General features: G+C 36.7%; 1 protein-coding gene and 8 gene segments (V, D, J or C); 6 read left to right on the top strand and 3 right to left on the bottom strand.

Moving 5' to 3' along the window:
• LOC122329603 (receptor-type tyrosine-protein phosphatase H) overlaps positions 1–7,247 on the bottom strand; it is an 11,014-nt gene extending 3,767 nt beyond the window's left edge. Inside the window, exons 1-5 of the mRNA XM_043225942.1 lie at positions 7,103–7,247; positions 3,703–4,530; positions 2,602–2,856; positions 2,264–2,521; positions 747–1,052 (exon numbers count right to left, since the gene is read on the bottom strand). Coding sequence (XP_043081877.1) covers positions 747–1,052; positions 2,264–2,521; positions 2,602–2,856; positions 3,703–4,530; positions 7,103–7,133 — 1,678 coding nt within the window. The 5' untranslated portion in view covers positions 7,134–7,247. The remainder of the gene's footprint in view (positions 1–746; positions 1,053–2,263; positions 2,522–2,601; positions 2,857–3,702; positions 4,531–7,102) is intronic.
• Positions 7,248–8,672: 1,425 nt separating this feature from the next.
• On the top strand, positions 8,673–9,153 carry LOC122330188. The segment is given in 2 exon segments: positions 8,673–8,721; positions 8,813–9,153. Coding segments are annotated over 2 exon segments (390 nt in total).
• A 789-nt stretch (positions 9,154–9,942) lies between these two features.
• Positions 9,943–11,998, bottom strand: LOC122330187. The segment is given in 3 exon segments: positions 9,943–10,370; positions 11,588–11,639; positions 11,906–11,998. Coding segments are annotated over 3 exon segments (460 nt in total).
• A 157-nt stretch (positions 11,999–12,155) lies between these two features.
• Positions 12,156–12,722, top strand: LOC122329420. The segment is given in 2 exon segments: positions 12,156–12,301; positions 12,385–12,722. Coding segments are annotated over 2 exon segments (363 nt in total).
• Positions 12,723–13,335: 613 nt separating this feature from the next.
• Positions 13,336–14,184, top strand: LOC122329419. The segment is given in 2 exon segments: positions 13,336–13,762; positions 13,841–14,184. Coding segments are annotated over 2 exon segments (378 nt in total).
• A 3,934-nt stretch (positions 14,185–18,118) lies between these two features.
• On the top strand, positions 18,119–18,916 carry LOC122329484. The segment is given in 2 exon segments: positions 18,119–18,226; positions 18,325–18,916. Coding segments are annotated over 2 exon segments (384 nt in total).
• A 581-nt stretch (positions 18,917–19,497) lies between these two features.
• On the bottom strand, positions 19,498–21,551 carry LOC122330186. The segment is given in 3 exon segments: positions 19,498–19,926; positions 21,138–21,189; positions 21,459–21,551. Coding segments are annotated over 3 exon segments (461 nt in total).
• A 157-nt stretch (positions 21,552–21,708) lies between these two features.
• LOC122329708 lies at positions 21,709–22,275 on the top strand. The segment is given in 2 exon segments: positions 21,709–21,854; positions 21,938–22,275. Coding segments are annotated over 2 exon segments (363 nt in total).
• Positions 22,276–22,883: 608 nt separating this feature from the next.
• On the top strand, positions 22,884–23,732 carry LOC122329705. The segment is given in 2 exon segments: positions 22,884–23,310; positions 23,389–23,732. Coding segments are annotated over 2 exon segments (378 nt in total).
• Positions 23,733–25,745: the final 2,013 nt, after the last annotated feature.

Genomic DNA, 25,745 nt, shown 5'->3' with positions numbered 1-25,745 from the left:
AATAGAAATTAAAAAAGAAATTTAAACTCGAATTTATTTTTTCTCGTTATTTTTTTCGTTCTGAGTTGAGAGATATGTCGCGACAACAGTTGCATGTAATCTCGCAGTTTTGTGAAGACAACTTATAACTTGGTGATCTTAGTTGCAAGATAAAATTTCACGATTTTCACGACTTTAAGGCATGCGCTTCACAACGGCTCCGTTACTGAGAAAGTAAAAAAGTCTGCCTGTTTGGAAGTGAAATAAAACGGGGAAAAATGAAATAAAAAAAAAAAAGATTAAATTAGTAAAATGAAAATAAAATGTTAAAATGTTTCATGATTTGGTGATAAAAATGGTGCAAAATAAATTAGTCCTGAAAATAAAAATAATAAAATGGCAAAGTACAAAATAGAATTAAGGGTAGAAATAAAAACCGAAATCCCATTCTAGCGATAAAAAAAGCCAAGCACGATTAAAACTCAGCAAGCAATGCTTTAATCGGAATTATATTTAACGTGATTTTCTCATTTTGTGTAAAAATTTTGTGAAGACAACTTAGTGCAAGATAAAATTTCACGATTGTGAGAAAAGCATCTAGACTTTAAGGTATGCCTTCACAACGGCTCCGTTACGAGAGGCGACCTCCCGATCCTGAGGAAGTAAAAAAGTCTTCACCCGAGATGCTGATCTCGCAAACGGTCCATCACGAAGCACGAAATGCGTTTACTTGGGCAAGTGCTGTAAAAGCGGAGAGCAGGACTCACGCGTGTATGCAGAGATCAGCAGCATTTCTCCCGACAAGCTGTTTTTCTTGGTCAGCGCCGCCACACACAGACAGAACTTGACGCCGTCCGATTTGCCGCTCTCTACGATGACCTCTTTTTCTGTGTTCTGCCAGTTTGTCGCGTTGCTGCTTGTTAAGACGCTGCAGTTCGGACACTCGAAGCTGTTATCTACTTCTTGGAGGTAGTAGCGGTATCCCGAATGTTCTCCCACGGGCTTTTCCCAAGTGGCCGTTATGACCGTGCTGTCATTGTCTGCTGATTTCAGGTTTCTGACCGTCGAAGGTACTGAAAAACAGTTCGTTTAAGAAAAAATGCATAGGTTTAGTCAAAATTTTGACAGAAACGGTTTTTATTTTTATTCCATTTTTTTTTTTTTGAATGCATTTGTAACTATTTCATTTGTTTACAAAAATCCAGAGCAGGAACTAAAACATTTCTGTTAATTAAAAATAAAGGAACTAAAACATTTCTGTTAATTATAAATAGAATTTTAGTTGAAAAACTTGAATCGGTTGTTGCATCGCAAATAAATAAAATGGAACTTAAATAAGCTGAAATAAAATGTAAATGTTTGTTGCAAAAATTTTATTTAAAATAAAATAAAATAACAATTTTCTGCGTAACTCTAATTAGTAAAATGCTAAAAAATGCTGTGCTTTATTTACGTATGTTTCATGATTTGGTGATAAAAATGGCGCAAAATAAATTAGACCTAAAAAGGAATAAAAATCGATAAAATAGCAAAGTACAAAATAGAATTAAGGATAGAAATAAAAACCGAAAGCTCATTCTAGCAATAAAAAAAAGCCAAGCATGATTAAAACGCAGTATTCATGAAGTATTTAATGTGATTTTCTCATTCTGTGTAAAAGTTTCCTTTGCAGCTTGGGCTGAAAACATGGTTTTGAGTGAATGTAAAGTTTTGACAGAAACGGCTTCAACAGCAAAAAAACTTTTATTTTTATTCCATTTTTTTTTTTTTTGACTGCATTTGCGACTATTTCATTTCTTCACGAAAATCCAAAGCAGAAACTAAAACATTTCTGTTAATTAAAAAATAAAGCTGCGATGAAATATAAGTCGAAGAACTTGAATCGGTTGCTGCATCGCAAATAAATAAAATGGAACTTAAATAAGCTGAAATAAAATATAGATGTCTGTTGCAAAAATTTTATTTAAAATAAAATAAAAGAACAATTTTCTGCGTAACTCTAATTAGTAAAATGTTGTGCTTTATTTACGTATGTTTCATGATTTGGTGATAAAAATGGCGCAAAATAAATTAGACCTAAAAAGGAATAAAAATCGATAAAATAGCAAAGTACAAAATAGAATTAAGGATAGAAATAAAAACCGAAAGCCCATTCTAGCAATAACAAAAAGCCAAGCATGATTAAAACTCAGCAAGTAATGTTTTAATTGGCACTATTTAATGTGATTTTCTCATTGTGTGTAAAAGCTGCATGGTTTAGAGTGAATGTGAAGTGTCTTCTTACCGGTGTGATCAGAAGCGCTGCACGCCACGCCTTCAAAGGTCTGATTCACCACAGCTTTGACCGTGAACAGATACTCAGCTCCTGGAATCAGACCGGTGATGGTGCAGTTCACGCTGGAGCACTTTTGTGTCGCAGGTTTCGAATCGTTTAGGAAAGTTACTAGGTAGAAGTCGCTGTTTCCTTCGGGTTTGCTCCACGTGAGGAAGGCGCTGTTAGTCGTCACACCCTCTATGGTCAGATTTTGCACATCGGAGGGCTCTGTAAAAGGGGACGGCGCGGGTCATTTTGCGCATCATTGGCGTGGAAAGCATGCTGAAGTCGAGTCCGAGTCTACTTACGGGTGTAGAAGGAGATATTCTGTGGATTGAGATACCTGCCGCATTTCACGGGAAACACCTGGACGCTGTATAGAGTTCCCGCCGTGAGGTCCTGGACGTGTTGGGACAGGTCGGTCTGGTTAAACGTCTGGTTTTTGTCCCCGGTGATCTCCACTCTGTAGTGGCTGATGTTCGCGGCTCCGGGTCCCTCGGACCAGCTCACATTGGCTGAACTGGTGTCCTTGTCAAAAACCCCTATCTGGCCGAAGAAGCGCTCTACGCGGATAGATAGATAGTAAATTATGCAGATTGGCGGAAGCTTGTAAGTAACTACACTCTTTAAAGGAAAGCTTAAAAAAGGAGCTTTGATTTTGGGCCCACCAAGAACCTGTTGAACCGTTGTTTGCTTTAGTGTGCAGAACCGTATTTTAATTATTGCTTGTATATTTAAAAAAAAAAAAAAACATTAATAGTTTTGCAGAATAGTGCCATTTGCTTGTAAAAAAAAATAAAAATAAGTAATCTAAAAAAAAAATCAAGTATAAATAAATAATTAAAAATAAATTAAAAAAAATCAAGATTGGTGAATTATTCAATTTAAAATGAATCAGGCCCAGCCCTATATATAAAGAAAATGTTTTAAATGACTAAAAAAATATGTTATAAGCTCTAAAAAAGTATGTTTATAAGCAACTAAACCCATATATTATTTTTACAGTCCTGTTACTCATGTACTTTCATTAGCGATTTTAATATCTAGGTAATAACTAGGTACTAACTCTGACCCTAACCCTACCATGTAGCGCAATATAAAGTCTTTGATTGATCGAAGTGCTTTGACATTAATGGAAACTTTTAAGATTTGCATTAAAAATGTAAAAGTTTTTTTTAAATCACAAAAAGACACCATTAAAGCATCATCATCATCATCATTATTATTATTATTTGCACTGAAAAGCAACTATTTATTTCATTTGTACGTCGCTTTGGATAAAGGCGTCTGCTAAATGACTAAATGTAAATGTAAATGTAATGTATTTAAGTGCAAATGATTCATTTTAATGATCAATGTGGGATGCAACGCAACAGGAAGACCTTTATTTCTTCCTTTCGAGGCCTTACCTTCGTAACAGATGTAGGGTAGGCTGGTATTGCAGTCTTTTTCCTTCCACATGCCGAAGCTGAGCAGCGCCACGCAAGCGTCCTCGATGTAGTGCTCGGGATCCGGCTCGGGTTCGAAGACGCAGTCGCTGGTGGTGGTTCTCTGGGTTGTGGGTCTCTGGGTTGTGGGGGTCTGGGTTGTGGCGTTGTCGTTTGTGACGTGTCTAGCCGTGGAGCTTTTGGCTGTTGTGGCATTGAAGGTGGTGCTAAATGTCGTGACCTCGAGCGTTTGGTTACTCTTTGTGGTCTTGGGAGTGACGATCGTTGTTCTGTTACACATAGCCACGAAGATTTCCAGCTCGGGGCACGTCATGTTCAAGCAGTCGAGCATTTCGTTCAGTATGGGGCACGTTTCTTCTTCCAGCTCTTCCTGCGCCCTGTTGGTCCACATCGTGGAGCTCTTCGGAAACGTGACCGGAGCGGACGTTACGGTGGAGGTCGCTGGGGTCGCTGTCGATGTAGTCGTCGCGGAGCTCGCCGGGCTTTCCGTAGTCGAGGGACATATGGGAATGAGTTTCTTGTCTTTATTTGGAACAGGGTGACCGGGGTACCAGTTCTGATACGTAACGGGATCTCCGTTGGACCACGCGGCCCACGGGAACGAGCCGTTGTAGCTCTTGCGGAGTCCCACCCAGTAGTCCCAAGAGAGGTTCTGCACGACGAGGTGGACGTTCCTGCTGGTGACGGTGGTCATCTCTCTGAAGCAGGACCGACAGTGGAGTCTGGCCTGGTCCCATGTGGCATTGGTCGACTGAGGAAAATACTGGTCCTCTGCCCGTACGACTGAGCCTGGACGTGATCGTCGAGAAACAAGTTACACACCCATAATGTTATAAAAGTGCACTAATTTTGCACTTAATATACTAAAAATGAATCTTTAGTGCTTCTTAAGATAAGCTTAAGGTCATCTAAGTGTGCTATCCATGAATATGAACTAAAAAATAAATAAATGCACTGTTTAACATTCATTGCTCTCCACTGTACATATGCATTGTACATACTCTCGTAAATTTGTCTATACATATCCTGTATATCCTGCTTGTACATAACCGTCTGTAAATTGTTTATACATGCCTAACTGCAAATGTCCCTTTCATTGACAATAGCAGGCTGTATATTACGCTCTTAACACATTCACCCATAATTTAACTTACACATATTTATCTCCTGTATATATTACCTGTATGCGCACTTGTCATTTATAGTCATACCTGTATCCTGCACTTGCCGCTTATTGCACTCCTGGTTAGACCTAAACTGCATTTCGTTACCTTGTACTTGTACGTGTGTAATGACAATAAGGTCGAATCTAATCTAATCTAATCTAAAATGCACTTAGTATATACTACTGTTACTCCAAGCCAGCAGAGGGAGCTCTGACCTCCGGATGAACTACGATCGCTTCCTCTGCTGCTACTTCCTGTTTGGAGACTATATATGCTGAATATAGCAGGCCTTTTCTTGAGATGTAGCCTCATATTTAGCATAAGCCTTGGTTGCTAGTTCTAGCATTGTTTTTCTCTGACCGTATTCTCTGGTTTTGACCCTGCCTGCCTTTGGCTTTTTGATTGTTTGATGCCTGACTTTTGGCCTTTGTTCCTGTTTGTTCCCGTTTGCTGTGTCTTTGACGTCTTCCTGGCCATGCTTTCATTGACGCCTCAGACCCCTCGTTCATGACCACTACAATCAAGTGTACTGTTGTATGAAAGATGGTTTCAAGTGGTAGCTAAATACATTTTTAAAAACAAAGGTAGTATGTTAAAGTATTCATGCCGTCTCAAAATAGCACAGTAGTTGAGTACACTTAGATCTTAAGTTAATCTTAAGAAGCACTAAAGAAACATTTTTAGTATATTCAGTACAAAATTAGAGAGCTTTCATTACATTAAGGATTTTTTTTTTTTTTTTTTTACCTGGGTGCACTTTAAACCTAATACTTATCTGAATGATCCTCATATGTGACCCTAGACCACAAAACATATGGGCCATATTTTCAAAATTGAGATTGTGGTGTATAAGATAAAAATATATATAAATACTGCTCCTATCTTATCCTAGCTCTTCCAAGCTTGTGGAAGTCAGTGATTTAAGTAATAATTTTAAAAATAGAAATATTTTTTTTTACTAAAACCCATATATATATATATATATATATATATATATATATATATATATAATATAATATTTTATTTAATTTTGTTTTTATTTTTATTTAAAGTTTCTTCAGAAGACATTTGTTATATATACATATCTATGCATATCTATATGTTTAAAAAATATATATATAATATTTTATTAAATTTTTTAAAGTTTCTTATATCTATCTATCTATCTATATATATATATATATATATATATATATATATATATATATATATATGCATATGCAATTTGATGTTTTGATCGTTGGCTCTGAATAATTTGTGAAAATGATGTTTTGTATTTTGAAAGAATTTTGACTTGAAAATGTTAACTTTTTTAAATCACGTGTGTGTGTGTGTTTATACAGCAAGTGTCACAAAACATTTAAATTATTAAAAACAATAAATATTTTGTTTAGAGGAGACATATTAGTTACGTTAAGTATGTTAAAATATCTATTAATACTTCATAGGTCGTATTCTGGCATTGTACAGCTGCATCTGAGCACGTTTTAGGCTTAAAGAACTGTTAATGGTTCACTGTTTATGGATGGTACTGTAAAAAAAAAACAATGCAAATACATGGAATATGCTCGGTTATGCAAATCTCAGGTGAGCCGGCGAGTTTTTCCTGAAAGTTTGTGAGGATGTAAATGCGAACGATGTGAGAGTGGAAGAAAAGAGGAACAGTTACACAACTGACTGGAAATTAATACGTTTTTAAGAAACATGCTTATTAATATTTGAAACGAAGTGGCATGCATAGACTATCAGTAGAAAGTAACGTGAAAAGGCGCATTTATTTGATCTAAACATACAGTAAAAAAGTAATAATGTGAAATATCACTATACATATCTGATTTGTATTGTAATATAGATTAAAATGTAATCCATTCCTGCAATCAAAGCTGAATTTCCAGCATTATTATTTCAGTCCTCAGTGTCGCACGATCCTTCAGAAATCAGTCTAATAAAATGATTTTTTTGCTGAAACTTGATATTTTTTGTGCAAACCTTGATACCACTTTGTTTTCAGGGTTCTCTGACGAATAGCAAGCTTAAAGCAACGCCACTTATTGACCAGTTTAATCCATCTCTGCTTCATAGAAGTATTTATTTGTTTATTTTGGGGAAATGAAATGCCTTACCCCGAACGCCAGCATAACACGGTCTCCAAAAAATCACGAAGCGCACAAAGCTCTCTCAGTTTTCAGACTTACTCAGAAGAAGCGGCAGCCACAGTGTGTTCATCTCACGTCCGCTGCTGGTCGGTCTCGGGTCAGGTCAAGACCTTGTGGAGTAATGAAGACGACGCCGTCGATGAACAGACAAACTGGACGCTCCGGATCTGATCTCTAACAACAACCTATTCACGGTCACTTTGCATAGAAACCCTCAACATTTCCATCGAGCCTGCGTTTGCAAATAGCTGGACTCTTTTTTTTTTAAATGTTTTCATTTTGTCATTGTGTCTTAAGTTGGGCTCTTGGCTTTTTCTCTTTTTTATTGGCTGCTACGGTCATAAGATGCATTTGGAACAGCAATGGTTAAAATAAAATGTGAACATACTAGAGATCTGGTGATTTATGGCAGCTATCGATGTTTTAATTTTTGCACTTTTGAAGCGATCGGTTATTAAGAGAAGGATTGAAAGCAAGCACAGAATAAAAATCCACACTAATGCATCCCTTAGACGCAGACGGAAACAATCAAAAAACTAAAACTCCCAGCATGCATCGTTGCCTGAGCTGAATTGTCGTATTATTTTCTTGAATCCTAGCTTTTATTTTTGCCGTTGTTTCTGTTGTGATTTTTTAGCAGGTTTTATGACGTTCGGAGCTCATTTTAGTTACATTCAACATCCCGGGGGCTCATTTATAACGTGTTGCATAGAAATCAAAGCACAGTCGATTTGTGAAAAATGCTGTTCTTTGTGCCGCAGTGCATGCTGGGTACCGTCATAGTACAAAAGGGTGACAGTAATTACTATAAAAGGGGACTAAACAATTATTTTCAGTGAAAACATCAACTTCTTAGTCTGTTTCAAAGTGCGACAGGGATAAAGGTCAAGCTGGAAGTCAGTCCGCATCACGTTTAACAGCATTAACACGTTTAATAAAACACTTTGTGGTTTGTACATCATTCTGGTTGCATTTACAACATTTCAAACAGCAGATGTCACCAGAGCATGCGACTACAGACGTTTAGAAACAGCGACTCGTCTCACACTCATCTCAGAAGTGGTGATAACTAAACGCTTCAGTCTTTCTTTTTTTGCCGCGTGGCTCTTGAATGCACTTGACTATACTTCTGCGTAAGAGACAAAGTCATGCTAATCTATTTTTGGAGAATCAGGGCCAGATATATACATATATATAGCCCTGTATGGTGTTAATAAACTCTATTGTCCCCAGAGACCTTCTTAGAGAAATAGAGGTGGTGTAAAATAGTCCCTTCATCACATTGCCCAACTTCCCTAATTTCTCCTGGACACAAACATTGCAAGTATATATATATATATATATATATATATATATATATATATATATATATATATATATATACTACATACTGTGAGAACAACAGCACATGAATCAGTGAGGTTCCCAGTAACCTCAGTTTATTCTGCTTTTTCTGCATTAAACCCGTTCACTGCTGCAGCGTTTGCATAGAGAGTGTGTTTTACATGAGACACACACTTCAGTGCTCTGTGTGTGTTTATAACTCTGTCAGACATCAGACATCATCTACTGACGTTCTTCACTAGAACTGAACCCACAAGCAAGAAAAATGACCTTCATCACCATGTTGATCTGGACGCTGACGGTGTTTTGTAGAGGTTTGTGTCTGGAAGGATTGATGATGTCATTTACTGGTTAATTTTATTAATGTTTTTAAAAATATGATTTTTAATCTTTCTGATTTGACAGAATCTATCGGGCAGGTGACGGTGAGTCAAAGTCCATCGGAGCTGCTCGCTCAAACTGGACAATCAGTCACTGTGACCTGTTCATTTAACACAGATCCAGACTGCTGTCACAACACACACCATTTTCTTAGCTGGTACCTTAAGAAACCTGAAGAAGCTCCTAAACTCTTGATTTATGCATCAATCAGTCGGGCTTCAGGAGCTCCATCTAGATTTGCTGGCAGCATATCATCTGGGAGAGATTTCTCTCTGACCATCAGTGAAGTCCAGACTGAAGATGCTGGACATTATTACTGTCAGAGTTATCACTATATCAACAGTAAAGATGTGTTCACAAAGTGATAAAGAGTCGTACAAAAACCTCCAGAGAGCAGAAACACAGATATGAACTTAATATCAATTATATTGAGCTTCAACAATGATTTTTTGAAGATAATTTGAAATTATTTTGATTTAGTCATAGTTTCTTACATCTCTGTTCACTTCACTTCACATCTATATCTGTCAATGCATTTCTACAGAGCCTGATAATTATACAATCATACTGTAAACCGCTTCATAAAGATAGTTAGTTTAGTTTATTAATCTTTCATGAATTTTCTGTTATGATCGTCATAATTAACTGTTTGAGGGAAGAAATATCACTGAAAGTGTTAAACACTATTAAACATGATCAGAATCAGTTCAGTAGCTTGTTTTCATCGATGCATTGAAATTAATACTAAAATAAAGCCCATTAATTATGTCTAAAGTGTTTATAAGATAAAATACGGCAAGCTTAAGACATGAGAGGAATCTTAGTCTGCGATTTTTACTCTTTATGGGCATTTTTTATCTTTTTAAAGCCTTTAAGTTTATTGAGTCACGTATGAGTTTTCTAAAACTAGCAGACACACTTCATAAATGCAGAAGCGAAAGCGAATCTGTTCCAGTTGAGAGCATTAAACCAATCAAACAGTGTTTAGTGATTGTGACGCTCTCAGAATAGAGCAGCTCCGTCTCCAGAGACCATGTTCAAAGCCCAAGAGCTTCAGGTCACATTTACTGCTAAACGCAGCTGTTCTCAACTCTTACAATCCATCAACAGCAGCTGAAAGTTTAGTGAAGGAAGGACACGCTGAAACACAAATGTAAGGCGTTCAGAAGCTTTATTGAACGAACAGCAACGGCAGCAGATGGAAAGAGCGCTTGAGTATTGAGCTGTAAATCTGCTGTGAATCCTGCTGCTCTTCACTGGAGAAACATCAGCACTCGGAGCTCTTGAGAAACTCTCTCTGATCTCCTCCTTCGTGTGTTACTCTGCAGACCAAGCTGTTGGCGCTTTTCCCAGCGTGCTTTGCTGAGGCTCAGGACGCTGCTGCGGCTGTAGAGTCCGTCCCGCTCGCTCTCTGCGCTGGTCTGAACCCCGTCGCTGACCTCTGACCCGTCCAGCGTCCAGCTCACCTGCGCCCCCTGTGGAGAGTAAGAGCTGAGCAGGCAGAGCAGTGCTGCTGAGTCTCCAGAGATCTGCAGAGAAGAGGGAGGCAGCAGAGACACGGAGGGCTTCACTGCGGGACCAGCTGAAACACACAAACACACACAACACTCACTTCTTCACAGCTCACACACTATCTTCACTTTACTGTCCTTCATATAACACACAAGTATTCTCCATCAGCTGAATAAATCAACACTATTAAGAAAGTGATACTTTAATGGTAAAAGACTGTAAAAATGCAGTGAAAACCTGTTTATCAGTTAATTGTAAGTCCTTTTATAATATATATATATAACAATCTAAGAAATATAACTGGATATTAAATGTCGTTTTACAAAACTGTTACATTTTTGTAAGTGAAAAGAAGTACATTTTACACATTTATTTTTACAGTGTATCAAGTATAAGACACTTTACGCTGTGTTCATAAATATATCACTTTTCTGAAGGAAACATGACACGCTGTAAAATGTGTGCTGATTTCTTTCTTTCTAAAATAAGTAACATCTCTGATAATTATATTGTGAAACTTTCATAATTGCTTATTTCAGGATGTTATTAATTTGAAAACAGTCAACATTTAGGATGTTCGTTCACATAAACACAATTATGAATAAATTTAATATAATAATGCATTTAATAGTTTACGATATTTAGCAACTGAATGAATTTTGGACAGTAATGAAATTATCTCATGTCTGTGTCATCCAGCTTTTGTTTCATGAACTAACTGAAATAAATGAAAGATCATCATAATTGCGTTAAATTGAAATAATGAAAAATTATCATTTAATATGAACTACAGCTTAAAATGGAAAAGATGAGGAAGAAATCAAATATGACTTACACCTGATACACTTTTGAAAATAAAGTTGCTTCAAAGGTTTTTTGAAGCCATGAAAGAAACAATCAGTTTTTTAAAGAACCATCTCTTTCTTACATTTTTATAATCTGAAGAACTTTATTTCGACACAAAGAGCGTTTTGTGAGACAGAAAGGTTCTTCAGATGTTGAAGGTTCTTTAAGGAACCATTTAATCAAAAGAAAATCTTCTATGGCATCGTGAAGCAGCTTTATTTTTAAGAGTGTATAGCAGACAACATTTGATTAAATGCACTAATTGGTGAAATCTATCAATAAAACTATGAAATTTTACATTAAATGAGATGTAAATAAATCTTCTATGTGATATATGTTTTAATTAAGAATATTGTTTCCAAAAGTTCTTAAATGAACATTTAACCTCTTTTAAAACACACACATTATATATTTATATTAAATAATTAAAGAAAGACTTACTTCTGATCACCAGTTTAGTTCCTCCACCAAAAGTCCACCACAGTGTTTTATTCTAGAGAAAGAGTCGTACAAAAACCTCCGTCACACTCAGATAAACACACACACACACACACACACACACACACACACACACACACACACACACACACACACACACACACACACACACACTGATATAAGACTCAACATCACACACAGATTACTGAACTAAAGTCAAATCATAAATTAAATCCAAATTATTAATATAATCAGGAGTTTATAATGAAATCATACGTATTTCTCAAAAAGTAATTTTAATGTGTTTTGATGACCTCTGACCTCTGGGATGACCTTTGCCCTCTCATTGAGTTCACAGTAAAACACTTGATTCTCTGAATGATTCGTTTCTGTCACTGAATCGTCAGAAAGCATCTAGTCTGAACCAGAGACTCACTCAGAACGATAAATGACTCATTTCCAGATTTCTAAAGAAGTGGAAACACACTCCACTGGATCATGAGACTAAAACACATTTCCAGGCTCAGTTTTCATCTTCACGTCTGTTTCGCTCCAGGAGGGTTTTTCCAGAGAGTCACTTTGCATCGACACATGCTTCAGCGCTCCGAGTGTTTATAGCGTTCAGACTCAAACACTTTATAACACACCGCTGTTTACCACGGTACAAAATGAATCTCTTCAGCAGCTTCATCTGGATTCTGACAGCTTTTATTCCAGGTAACAGAAGAGAAAGATGCTCATTTCTGACTCTTTAATGTTGATTTCATTTGATGAAACACATATAATGTTGTTGTCTGCAGCATCCAGAGGAATCACTGTGACTCAGCCTGAAGTTCTGCCTGTTTCTGAAGGACAAGACGCCACTATAACGTGTAAAACTGAACCTGGGATATCAGGCTGGGGTTTAGCTTGGTATCAGCAGAAACCTGGAGAAGCTCCTAAACTCATCATTTATTCTGTAAACAATCGCTATGATAACAGTTTCAGTCGATTCAGTGGGAATGGAAGATCTGGTGGGACTGATTTCTCTCTGACCATCAGTGGAGTCCAGACTGAAGATGCTGGACATTATTACTGTCAGAGTTATCACAGTGGTGGTGTGTTCACACAGTGATAAAGAGTCGTACAAAAACCTCCTTCATTCAGAGTCTCAGAGACTGAACTGAAACTATCTCTCACTCAACAGAGCAGAAACACATTAATAAGATCTTAAAATGAAGTTGAGTTGTATCATCATTTAATTTTGAAAAAGACTTTTCTGAAATCGTTTTATTTTCGTGTTATTTTCAGTCCTTTATGTAGAAATTCAGTCACTTTTCATTTTCTCTTCAGTGTGGTTTCTACACTTCACGATATATTTTGTTGATTTTCTTCATTTATTATTTATTTTATATAATTGCAGCATCAGCATCATAAAATGCTCTGAATAATCAATGTGATGTGCATTGATTTATGATGTTCATCCTTCATTATAACAGCATCATATTAACACATTCCTCCATTTCAGATCATGAATAACGAATCAAATTCATAACTAGATCAATGAATGGAAAAATTAACAATGATATAAAAAGTCTAAATCAATTTGATTTTACGATGAAACTCCAGATGCTGTTCACGATCGTATTTTAATTCATTTTAGATCATTGTTTTAAATTGATGAAGATTCATAAAGAACCTGTTTTATATCACGTGTAACATGACTCTCGATCAAACTCATTTGATTCAGTGATTCAGAGACAGGTGTGTGATGATCCTCATGTCTGTAAAAACCTGCAGAAACCATGGATTTGACATAAAATGAAAGAATGAACTCATGTTTCTATCCAACTACAGTCAAACAAGTCTCATAGGAGAGAGTCCCAATAATATACTAAAGATATTGTTGTAGATTTCTTTAGAAGTGAACGGTCTAATATCATTCAAAACCTCCTAGCTTTTAGAACGTATAACATCATGTAAAAGATGAATCAGTAATTGTGTTTGGTGTCTGTTGATGAGTGACTGTGTTCAGGTAAATGATGTGGAGAGTGTTTGCATATTGATGAGCTGCTTCAGTGCTCTGAGAGTGTTTATAGTGCTGTGACTTTAACACTTCATCACCGACACACACAACAATCTTCATCAACATGACCTTCATCATCATCTTCATCTGGACTCTCACAGCGTTTGCTCAAGGTTTGTGGAGCACAAGTTCATTTCTTCAAGTATATGGTCCAAGTTTTGACTTGATTTTCTTCTTGTTGTGTGTTTCAGAGTGTAGAGGACAGATCAGCGTCACTCAGAGTCCCTCAACAACAGCAGAGAGAGCAGGAGAAACAGTCAGAATCAGCTGCAAAACCAGTACAGATGTGTATAATGATAATACTTATGGACATCGTTTAGCCTGGTACTTACAGAAACCTGGAGAAGCTCCTAAACTCCTGATTTATTTAGCAAACCGTCTCCAGTCAGGAACTCCATCTAGATTCAGAGGCAGTGGATCTAACAGTGATTTCTCTCTGACCATCAGTGGAGTCCAGACTGAAGATGCTGGACATTATTACTGTCAGAGTATTCACAGTGGTCCAGTGTTCACACAGTGATAAAGAGTCGTACAAAAACTTCCTTCATTCAGAGTCTCAGAGACTGAACTGATCCAGCAGCTGCTCAGAGGAGGATCTTGGAGATTGGAGCTCGTCTCACAAACACTGTTTCCAGTCACGCAGCTACAGATCTTAAACTTCAATTCAATGACAGAAACTCACAGTTCAATAATTGACGGTGGTTTCAGCAAATGCTTGACATAAAGAGCAGATGATGGCGCTGCTGATTTAAGGTACTACAACCGCCATAGTGTGTGTCCCAGCATTCAGTCTCAGTTACTGTTGAAATCTCCAACCTGGTCTCATAAAAATATGTACCTCTGAGCACGTTTTGTGCAACACTGTTTTGACGTACCTTACTGCATGTTTGACCTCAGTTTCAAAGAGAAATGTCCACTGAGCGGAGCTAAGACACAGGTTCAATACATGAATCCTGGCACTTTTGTCTTGTGACGGATCAGAGTTCAAATATCTGGGGACTGTCGCTGAAAGTGACTGACTGTCTTTTTCTAGCACTTTAGATACAGTTGCTCCTTTGCACTTAAAAAGATAAAAGAAAACAATCTGACTCCATGGTATAATGACAACACACGCACCCTAAAGAGAGCAGCCCGGAAAATGGAGCGCAGGTGGAGAAAAACCAAATTAGAAGTATTTCCGTGTATTGCCTGGCAGGAGAGTATCCTGTCATACAGTAAAGCATTAAAAATTGCAAGATCTGATTATTTTTCATCCCTTTTTAGAAGAAAACAAACACAACCCGGTATTTATTCAGTACAGTAACTAAATTAACAAAAATAAAGCATCAACAGGTGCTAATATTCCCCAAGAGTATAGCTGCAATGAGTTCATGAATTTCTTTACTTCTAAGATTGATACCATCAGAGATAAAATTGTAACTATGCAGCCGTCAACTACAGTTTCACATCAGTTAGTGAGTTTTAGATCCCCTAAGGAAAAATTACACTCTTTCTCTATTATAGGAGAAGAAGACTTGTACAAACTTGTTAAACCATCTAAACCAGCAACATGTATGTTAGACCCTGTTCCATCTAAACTATTAAAAGATCTGCTTCCAGAAGTCATAGGTCCTATTTTTGAACATTATTAATTCATCATTGTCATTAGGTTATGTTCCCAAAACCTTCAAACTGGCTGTAGTTAAACCTCTCATTAAGACACCACATCTTGATCCCAAAGACTTAGTAAATTACAGACCAATCTCTAATCTCCCTTTTCTGTCAAAGATACTAGAAAGGTAGTATCCTCACAACTGTATTCCTTTTAGAAAAAATGGTGTCTGTGAGGATTTCCAATCAGGTTTTAGACCGTACCATAGTACTGAGACTGCTCTCATTAGAGTTACTAATGACCTAAACTTTTATCATCGGATCGTGGTTTTTATCTCGTTATTAGTGCTATTACATCTTAGCGCGGCATTCGATACTATCCATCACAACATTCTCTTGGATAGACTAGAAAACTATGTTGGCATTAGAGGAAGCGCCTTAGCATGGTTTAAATCATATCTATCTGACCGCTATCAGTTTGTGGCATTAAATGAGGAGGTATCATATCGATCAAAAAGTGAAATATGGAGTTCCTCAAGGCTCAGTGCTAGGACCGTTACTTTTCAACCTGTACATGTTACCTCTGGGAGATATTATCAGGAGTCATGGTGTTAGCTTTCACTGCTATGCTGATGATACTCAGCTCTATATTTCAAGCGCAGCCTGGTGATACACACCAAATTGAGAATCTAACAGAATGCATAGTCGATATAAAAAGCTGGATGATGAGTAACTTCTTAATGTTAAATTCTGAAAAAACAGAGGTGCTAATAATTGGACCTAAAAACCCCACATATAATAATCTAGAACACAGCCTATCACTTGATGGCTGCAACTGTTAATTCTTCATCGTCAGTTAGGAACCTAGGTGTGCTGTTTGACTGCAATCTTTCCTTCGAAAATCATGTTTCTAGCATCTGTAAAACTGCGTTTTCCATCTTAAAAATATATCTAAAATACATGACCTATGCTTTCAACCTCAATGCAGAAATATTAATTCATGCGTTTATGACCTCGAGTTAGATTATTGCAATGCTTTATTGGGTGGTTTGTTCTGCACGCTTAATAAACAAACTTCAGCTAGTCCAAAACGCAGCAGCCAGAGTCCTTACTAGAACTAGGAAGTATGATCACATTAGCCCGTTTGTTCTGTCAACACTGCACTGGCTCCTATCAAACATCAAATAGATTTTAAAATCTTATTAATTACCTATAAAGCCCTGAATGGTTTAGCTCCTCAATACTTGAGCGAGCTCTTATCACATTATAGTCCTGCACGTCCGCTCGTTCTCAAAACTCTGGCCATTTGATAATACCTAGAATATCAAAATCAACTGCGGGCGCAGCATCAGATCTTTTCCTATCTAGCACCTAAACTCTGGAACAATCTCCCTAACTCTGTTCGGGAAGCAGACACACTCTGCCAGTTTAAATCTAGATTAAAGACACATCTTTTTAACTTAGCCTACACATAACACACAAACACACTTTTATTATTCAAATCAACGTTAAGGATTTTAGGCTGCATTACTTGATTTGCTGGAATCGGGAACACTACTTCTACAATACTGATGTACTTGTGACATCGTGAAAAGAGAATGGCATCTACGCTAATATTAGTCCTGTCTCTTTCTAAATCTGCTTTCACAGTTTGTATCCAGACTAGATGGTGGATCAGCACCAGAGAGATTATGTTCATCAGAGACCAGAACACCTAGATCGCGCCCCGTGGAACAATCACCAGATCCTGATGCACACACACACACACACACACTAAGTCATTTACACTACCTGACACACAGTTGTTTAAAATTGAACTGGAAGTTAAGTGCTGGGCGTCCGGTCAGAGAGAACTGACCCCAACTGAGTCTCTGGTTTCTCCCAAGGTTTTTTTTCTCCATTCTGTATGCATGGGGTTTTGTTTCCTTTACGCTGTCGCTCTCTGGCTTGCTTGGTTGGGGACACTTAACTTCTAGTGACTATCGTTGAATTGACTACAGAGACCGTCTCTGCATTTAATAAGAAATTGGTCACTCGTCATTATACATCCCTGTCATTATACTGTACAGTGCTTTGATGCAACCTGTGTTGTTAAAGCGCTATATAATTGATTGATTGATTGATTGATTGATTGAAAGTTAATGCTCTATCATGTTAGAAATACGCCTTACAGTAAATTCAACCCTAAACCTACCCAACAGTGATAACTAAAGCAAAACTGATATAAAAACACATTTGTTAATACAACTGTACCATTTCAGTCTCCTTTTATGTAGATTTAAACTGTTTTTCCTGCAGTTATTATTATGTATTATTGTATGTCTCGCTAAAAAGTGCAGCAAGGTACATTTATATATACATACATATAATATTATTAACATATGGACATGTAGAACTTTTTTTATGGGTTTAATATATGTATTTTAATTCAATATAATGTTGTATCACTTTTAATATAGTGCAATATACATCATATTTCTGTGCAAAAAAAATCTTTTGTCTTTTGAGAGAAATATAAAATAGATATGAAATATATTTATAACGTTACAAAAGATTTTAAATAAATGCTGCTCATAAAAGGGCTCTGAAAAATAAATTGTATCACAGTTTCCACAAACATATGAAGCTGCACAATATTATACATTAATAGTCAAGAAGTATTTTGAGCAGCAAATCAGCATCTAAAAAATGACCAAATTAAAGCCAGTTAAAGACGTTCGTTATTGAATTCAGAGACGTCGTTGTCCAGCTCGGCTTAGTTTCACATAAACTCATGACATTTTCTAAAGACCACGTAAATCTCGCCGATGTTGTCCGGAAGTGTTTGCATAGAGAGTGTGTTTTACATGAGACACACACTTCAGTGCTCTACATGTGTTTATAACGTGTGTTAAAACTTCACAGATTTTCACTAGAACTGAACCTGCAACCAACAAAAATGACTTTCACCCCCATATTGATCTGGACGCTGACGGTATTATGTCGAGGTTGGTGTCAGTAAATATGTTACGTAGGTCACTTGTTATTCTTGATGTGAAGAAAGTTGTGAATGTGTTTGTGATTTTTAATCTTTCTGATTTGACAGAATCTATCGGGCAGGTGACGGTGAGTCAAAGTCCATCGGAGCTGCTCGCTCAAACTGGACAATCAGTCACTGTGACCTGTTCATTTAACACAGATCCAGCCTGCTGTTGTAATGGAAAGCAGTGTCTTAGCTGGTACCTTAAGAAACCTGGAGAAGCTCCTAAACTCCTGATTTATGGAATAGACACCCGCTGGTCAGGAACTCCATCTAGATTCAGTGGCAGTGGATCTAACAGTGATTTCTCTCTGACCATCAGTGGAGTCCAGACTGAAGATGCTGGACATTATTACTGTCAGAGTTATCACTATATCAGTGGTTATGTGTTCACACAGTGATAAAGAGTCGTACAAAAACCTCCTTCATTCAGAGTCTCAGAGACTGAACTGAAACTATCTCTCACTCAACAGAGCAGAAACACAGATATGAACTTAATATCAATTATGTTGAGCTTCAACAATGATTTTGAAGATAATTTGAAATTATTTTGATTTAGTTATAGTTTTTCAGATGTTCTCATGTCCACTTTATATTTTTCAATCATTGTTATTTCATTTTATACAGCCTGATAATTTTTTCTTAAAATAAAATACTCAATCGTAGGATATTTCAAATTTTTCATATTTTTAGGAGACTTAATAATGTCATGATAATGTAAAACCTGGAAATATTTGTCTTATTTGTCATTTTGAGACACAGATATATATAAACATAAGAAAAAAGACATTATGAAATATGAAATATGGCATGCTTTCTTAGGTGTGTTTATTTCTAAAATATTTGATCAGTGTATTGAATTCCTTGATATATTTTAAGAAGCCTGTATCATGTATGTGTTTACTTTTAAATTACAAAATATAATATTAATCAGAATCAACATGAATCCACATCTTTAAACTGTTTATGAAGTTTATTCAGTTTTCTAAAACTAGCAGACACACTTCATAAATGCAGAAGCGAAAGCGAATCTGTTCCAGTTGAGAGCATTAAACCAATCAAACAGTGTTTAGTGATTGTGACGCTCTCAGAATAGAGCAGCTCCGTCTCCAGAGACCATGTTCAAAGCCCAAGAGCTTCAGGTCACATTTACTGCTAAACGCAGCTGTTCTCAACTCTTACAATCCATCAACAGCAGCTGAAAGTTTAGTGAAGGAAGGACACGCTGAAACACAAATGTAAGGCGTTCAGAAGCTTTATTGAACGAACAGCAACGGCAGCAGATGGAAAGAGCGCTTGAGTATTGAGCTGTAAATCTGCTGTGAATCCTGCTGCTCTTCACTGGAGAAACATCAGCACTCGGAGCTCTTGAGGAACTCTCTCTCTTGATCTCCTCCTTCGTGTGTTACTCTGCAGACCAAGCTCTTGGCGTTTTCCCAGCGTGCTTTGCTGAGGCTCAGGACGCTGCTGCGGCTGTAGAGTCCGTCCCGCTCGCTCTCTGCGCTGGTCTGAACCCCGTCGCTGACCTCTGACCCGTCCAGCGTCCAGCTCACCTGCGCCCCCTGTGGAGAGTAAGAGCTGAGCAGGCAGAGCAGTGCTGCTGAGTCTCCAGAGATCTGCAGAGAAGAGGAGGCAGCAGAGACACGGAGGGCTTCACTGCGGGACCAGCTGAAACACACAAACACACACAACACTCACTTCTTCACAGCTCACACACTATCTTCACTTTACTGTCCTTCATATAACACACAAGTATTCTCCATCAGCTGAATAAATCAACACTATTAAGAAAGTGATACTTTAATGGTAAAAGACTGTAAAAATGCAGTGAAAACCTGTTTATCAGTCCATTATAATATATATATATAACAATCTAAGAAATATAACTGGATATTAAATGTCGTTTTACAATACTGTTACATTTTTTGGAAGTGAAAAGAAGTACATTTTACACATTTATTTTTACAGTCTATCAAGTATAAGACACTTTACGCTGTGTTCATAAATATATCACTTTTCTGAAGGAAACATGACACGCTGTAAAATGTGTGCTGATTTCTTTCTTTCTAAAATAAGTATCTCTGATAATTATATTGTGAAACTTTCATAATTGCTTATTTCAGGATGTTATTAATTTGAAAACAGTCAACATTTAGGATGTTCGTTCACATAAACACAATTATGAATAAATTTAATATAATAATGCATTTAATAGTTTAAGATATTTAGCAACTGAATGAATTTTGGACAGTAATGAAATTATCTCATGTCTGTGTCATCCAGCTTTTGTTTCATGAACTAACTGAAATAAATGAAAGATCATCATAATTGCGTTAAATTGAAATACTGAAAATTATCATTTAATATGAACTACAGCTTAAAATGGAAAAGATGTGGAAGAAATCAAATATGACTTACACCTGATACACTTTTGAAAATAAAGTTGCTTCAAAGGTTTTTTCGTAGCGAAGCCATGAAAGAAACAATCAGTTTTTTAAAGAAACATCTCTTTCTTACATTTTTATAATCTGAAGAACCTTATTTTGACACAAAGAGCGTTTTGTGAGACAGAAAGGTTCTTCAGATGTTGAAGGTTCTTTAAGGAACCATTTAATCAAAAAGGTTCTTCTATGGCATCGTGAAGCAGCTTTATTTTTAAGAGTGTATAGCAGACAACATTTGATTAAATGCACTAATTGGTGAAATCTATCAATAAAACTATTAAATTTTACATTAAATGAGATTTAAATAAATCTTCTATGTGATATATTTTTTAATAAATTAAGAATATTGTTTCCAAAAGTTCTTAAATGAACATTTAACCTCTTTTAAAACACACACATTATATATTTATATTAAATAATTAAAGAAAGACTTACTTCTGATCACCAGTTTAGTTCCTCCACCAAAAGTCCACCACAGTGTTTTATTCTAGAGAAAGAGTCGTACAAAAACCTCCGTCACACTCAGATAAACACACACACACACACACACACACACACACACACACACACACACACACACACACACACACACACACACACACACACTGATATAGGACTCAACAAAAACACACACAGATTACTGAACTAAAGTCAAATCATAAATTAAATCCAAATTATTAATATAATCAGAAGTTTATAATAAAATCAAACGTATTTCTCAAAAAGTAATTTTAATGTGTTTTGATGACCTCTGACCTCTGGGATGACCTTTGCCCTCTCATGGAGTTCACAGTAAAACACTTGATTCTCTGAATGATTCGTTTCTGTCACTGAATCGTCAGAAAGCATCTAGTCTGAACCAGAGACTCACTCAGAACGATAAATGACTCATTTCCAGATTTCTAAAGAAGTGGAAACACACTCCACTGGATCATGAGACTAAAACACATTTCCAGGCTCAGTTTTCATCTTCACGTCTGTTTCGCTCCAGGAGGGTTTTTCCAGAGAGTCACTTTGCATCGACACATGCTTCAGCGCTCCGAGTGTTTATAGCGTTCAGACTCAAACACTTTATAACACACCGCTGTTTACCACGGTACAAAATGAATCTCTTCAGCAGCTTCATCTGGATTCTGACAGCTTTTATTCCAGGTAACAGAAGAGAAAGATGCTCATTTCTGACTCTTTAATGTTGATTTCATTTGATGAAACACATATAATGTTGTTGTCTGCAGCATCCAGAGGAATCACTGTGACTCAGCCTGAAGTTCTGCCTGTTTCTGAAGGACAAGACGCCACTATAACGTGTAAAACTGAACCTGGGATATCAGGCTGGGGTTTAGCTTGGTATCAGCAGAAACCTGGAGAAGCTCCTAAACTCATCATTTATTCTGTAAACAATCGCTATGATAACAGTTTCAGTCGATTCAGTGGGAATGGAAGATCTGGTGGGACTGATTTCTCTCTGACCATCAGTGGAGTCCAGACTGAAGATGCTGGACATTATTACTGTCAGAGTTATCACAGTGGTGGTGTGTTCACACAGTGATAAAGAGTCGTACAAAAACCTCCTTCATTCAGAGTCTCAGAGACTGAACTGAAACTATCTCTCACTCAACAGAGCAGAAACACATTAATAAGATCTTAAAATGAAGTTGAGTTGTATCATCATTTAATTTTGAAAAGACTTTTCTGAAATCATTTTTACTGTTATTTTCAGTCCTTTTTGTAGAAATTCAGTCACTTTTCATTTTCTCTTCAGTGTAGTTTCTACACTTCACGATATATTTTGTTGATTTTCTTCATTTATTATTTATTTTATATAATTGCAGCATCAGCATCATAAAATGCTCTGAATAATCAATGTGATGTGCATTGATTTATGATGTTCATCCTTCATTATAACAGCATCATATTAACACATTCCTCCATTTCAGATCATGAATAACGAATCAAATTCATAACTAGATCAATGAATGGAAAAATTAACAATGATATAAAAAGTCTAAATCAATTTGATTTTACGATGAAACTCCAGATGCTGTTCACGATCGTATTTTAATTCATTTTAGATCATTGTTTTAAATTGATGAAGATTCATAAAGAACCTGTTTTATATCACGTGTAACATGACTCTCGATCAAACTCATTTGATTCAGTGATTCAGAGACAGGTGTGTGATGATCCTCATGTCTGTAAAAACCTGCAGAAACCATGGATTTGACATAAAATGAAAGAATGAACTCATGTTTCTATCCAACTACAGTCAAACAAGTCTCATAGGAGAGAGTCCCAATAATATACTAAAGATATTGTTGTAGATTTCTTTAGAAGTGAACGGTCTAATATCATTCAAAACCTCCTAGCTTTTAGAACGTATAACATCATGTAAAAGATGAATCAGTAATTGTGTTTGGTGTCTGTTGATGAGTGACTGTGTTCAGGTAAATGATGTGGAGAGTGTTTGCATATTGATGAGCTGCTTCAGTGCTCTGAGAGTGTTTATAGTGCTGTGACTTTAACACTTCATCACCGACACACACAACAATCTTCATCAACATGACCTTCATCATCATCTTCATCTGGACTCTCACAGCGTTTGCTCAAGGTTTGTGGAGCACAAGTTCATTTCTTCAAGTATATGGTCCAAGTTTTGACTCGATTTTCTTCTTGTTGTGTGTTTCAGAGTGTAGAGGACAGATCAGCGTCACTCAGAGTCCCTCAACAACAGCAGAGAGAGCAGGAGAAACAGTCAGAATCAGCTGCAAAACCAGTACAGATGTGTATAATGATAATACTTATGGACATCGTTTAGCCTGGTACTTACAGAAACCTGGAGAAGCTCCTAAACTCCTGATTTATTTAGCAAACCGTCTCCAGTCAGGAACTCCATCTAGATTCAGAGGCAGTGGATCTAACAGTGATTTCTCTCTGACCATCAGTGGAGTCCAGACTGAAGATGCTGGACATTATTACTGTCAGAGTATTCACAGTGGTCCAGTGTTCACACAGTGATAAAGAGTCGTACAAAAACTTCCTTCATTCAGAGTCTCAGAGACTGAACTGATCCAGCAGCTGCTCAGAGGAGGATCTGAAACATCTTCACACATCCGTCTGAAATACAATCATAAAAATGAATCCATCTCTCTTAATAATCTCCATCGGTTTCTCTGCACAGTTGCATTGGTCTTTAAGGTATCTTGATTGGATTATTTTTTAAAGTGAGCAATTGCATCCACAGAAAGTCAAAGAAAGTAAGTTCTCAATAACTACAGATATGGTTCAGAAATGTGATTCAATGTGAAGAGCAGATGAGTTCTGCAGCATTTTAGATTATTATTTTTATTATGGTTTTCTCAGACAAGAGAAACAAACAGTCTCAGTTACCCTACACTACAAGAGAAACATTGGTGCAGATGACCCATTAAGCACACAAATAAGACATAAACACAGAATGGCGGTGTACCCAAGACCAGCATCTACAAAAATAAATGAACAATAATTTATAACTAATGAAAAAAAACAAATTTATTCTAAATTGTAGCTCAAAAAAAAATATTTCCATCATTTTATCAAATACAGCTGTCCCAGTAGATCTATCCATCTGTCCATTTGATTGCAGTTGTTTAATAAATGTTCATATATATGGTTGATAGAGAAGAGAGTAACATTTCTTCCACATGCAAAATGATTTTCTTAGCTACGCTCATATCATATTGGATAGGTGACCTAATATCTTCTGACTGAGCGACTCAAGCAGATCCTAGCAACCAAAACTTGCTAAGATGCTGAAGGATAAAGTTCTGCAGCATTTTGGGGATTTCTACAGATTTTTGCAAACCTGAATTTAAAACCATGCCACAATCACAAACTTTCATGGTAAATGGTCTCACTTTACATCTTCAGACCAGGTTTAAAGGGGACATGTGAATAATTCGTACATAAGATTCTTTAGAAATAATTTTTCCTGTAAACACAAATAAGTGATCATCATACATATATATGTTTTGTTCACACGCCTGATATTTGGGATGTGTACAAAACCCTCCCTTCATGAGGTTTCATTTGATTTCTACTGAAGGCAGTTCAAAACCAGAGCAATATATGATTTTTGTCTCATGAGGTACAGGTTTTAGTGTCTCTCTGGTCTCACTGTCGGAGAGATCAAGCTACACAATTCAGTGTAGTTTGAAAGAGGTAAAGTGGAGGTATGGTAGAAAATACCTTTACATTGATGTAACTTGGAATAATTAGATTTAATATGACTTACAGCGAGACGTGTCTGTTCCTCCTCCCTCGTGTTTGGAAAGACATAAAGGTACGGTCACGCAAGTTTGGTGACTCCAAACCCAGGAATAACTCTGCCACGGAGCACAAACAGACCTGTCTTAGGCGCTAACTTTACGTTTACTTTTGTTTTTTGAACTTTTGAGCTGTTCACACGTTGAAGGGAATTTTGGTGTAAAACATAGCAGTTACTGAACAAAAATAAATATCAGCGTGATATGGCTTCAGTAGTTGTCTCTCACGAGATCTGTGATTGGGGCTTTTCAACTAAACACGTTACTTTGAGGCAAAATTCAGACAGCAATAAACTTTAAACTTAAACGCATCTCAAGTGATTTATAGAGAGAAAGCTGAAGTCTGTGATCTTCCAAATGAATGATAAATGTCTAGACTCAAGTTTTACTTATAGATTTAAAACCATAACTTTTATGCAAGTTTACTAAATCTGTTCTTGTAGATTTATCGACCAAATATCTGAACCACTGCACTGTTACGAGTTTTACCTGCTCTATAATTATGAATTGAATTGAATGATGAACGTGTTTTGAAATAGAGCCAAAAGATTAACGTAGACACCCCACAGCTTTAAAATCTATATTCTCACTTCAGGTGACGTTTTTGTGTCACTCTTCATCAGACACTGAACACATACATAACACCACCCTTATATTCACTATCAACAAATAATACAACAAAAGTATAATCACCTAAAAGTGAGACCATCTACAAATTGTAACCGCCAAATACATTTCAATA

Source organism: Puntigrus tetrazona, chromosome 24, assembly GCF_018831695.1.
Source record: "Puntigrus tetrazona isolate hp1 chromosome 24, ASM1883169v1, whole genome shotgun sequence".
Taxonomy (NCBI): Eukaryota; Metazoa; Chordata; class Actinopteri; order Cypriniformes; family Cyprinidae; genus Puntigrus; species Puntigrus tetrazona.
Note: the sequence above shows the minus strand (reverse complement) of the source record. Positions and strands in the feature narration are given on the sequence as shown.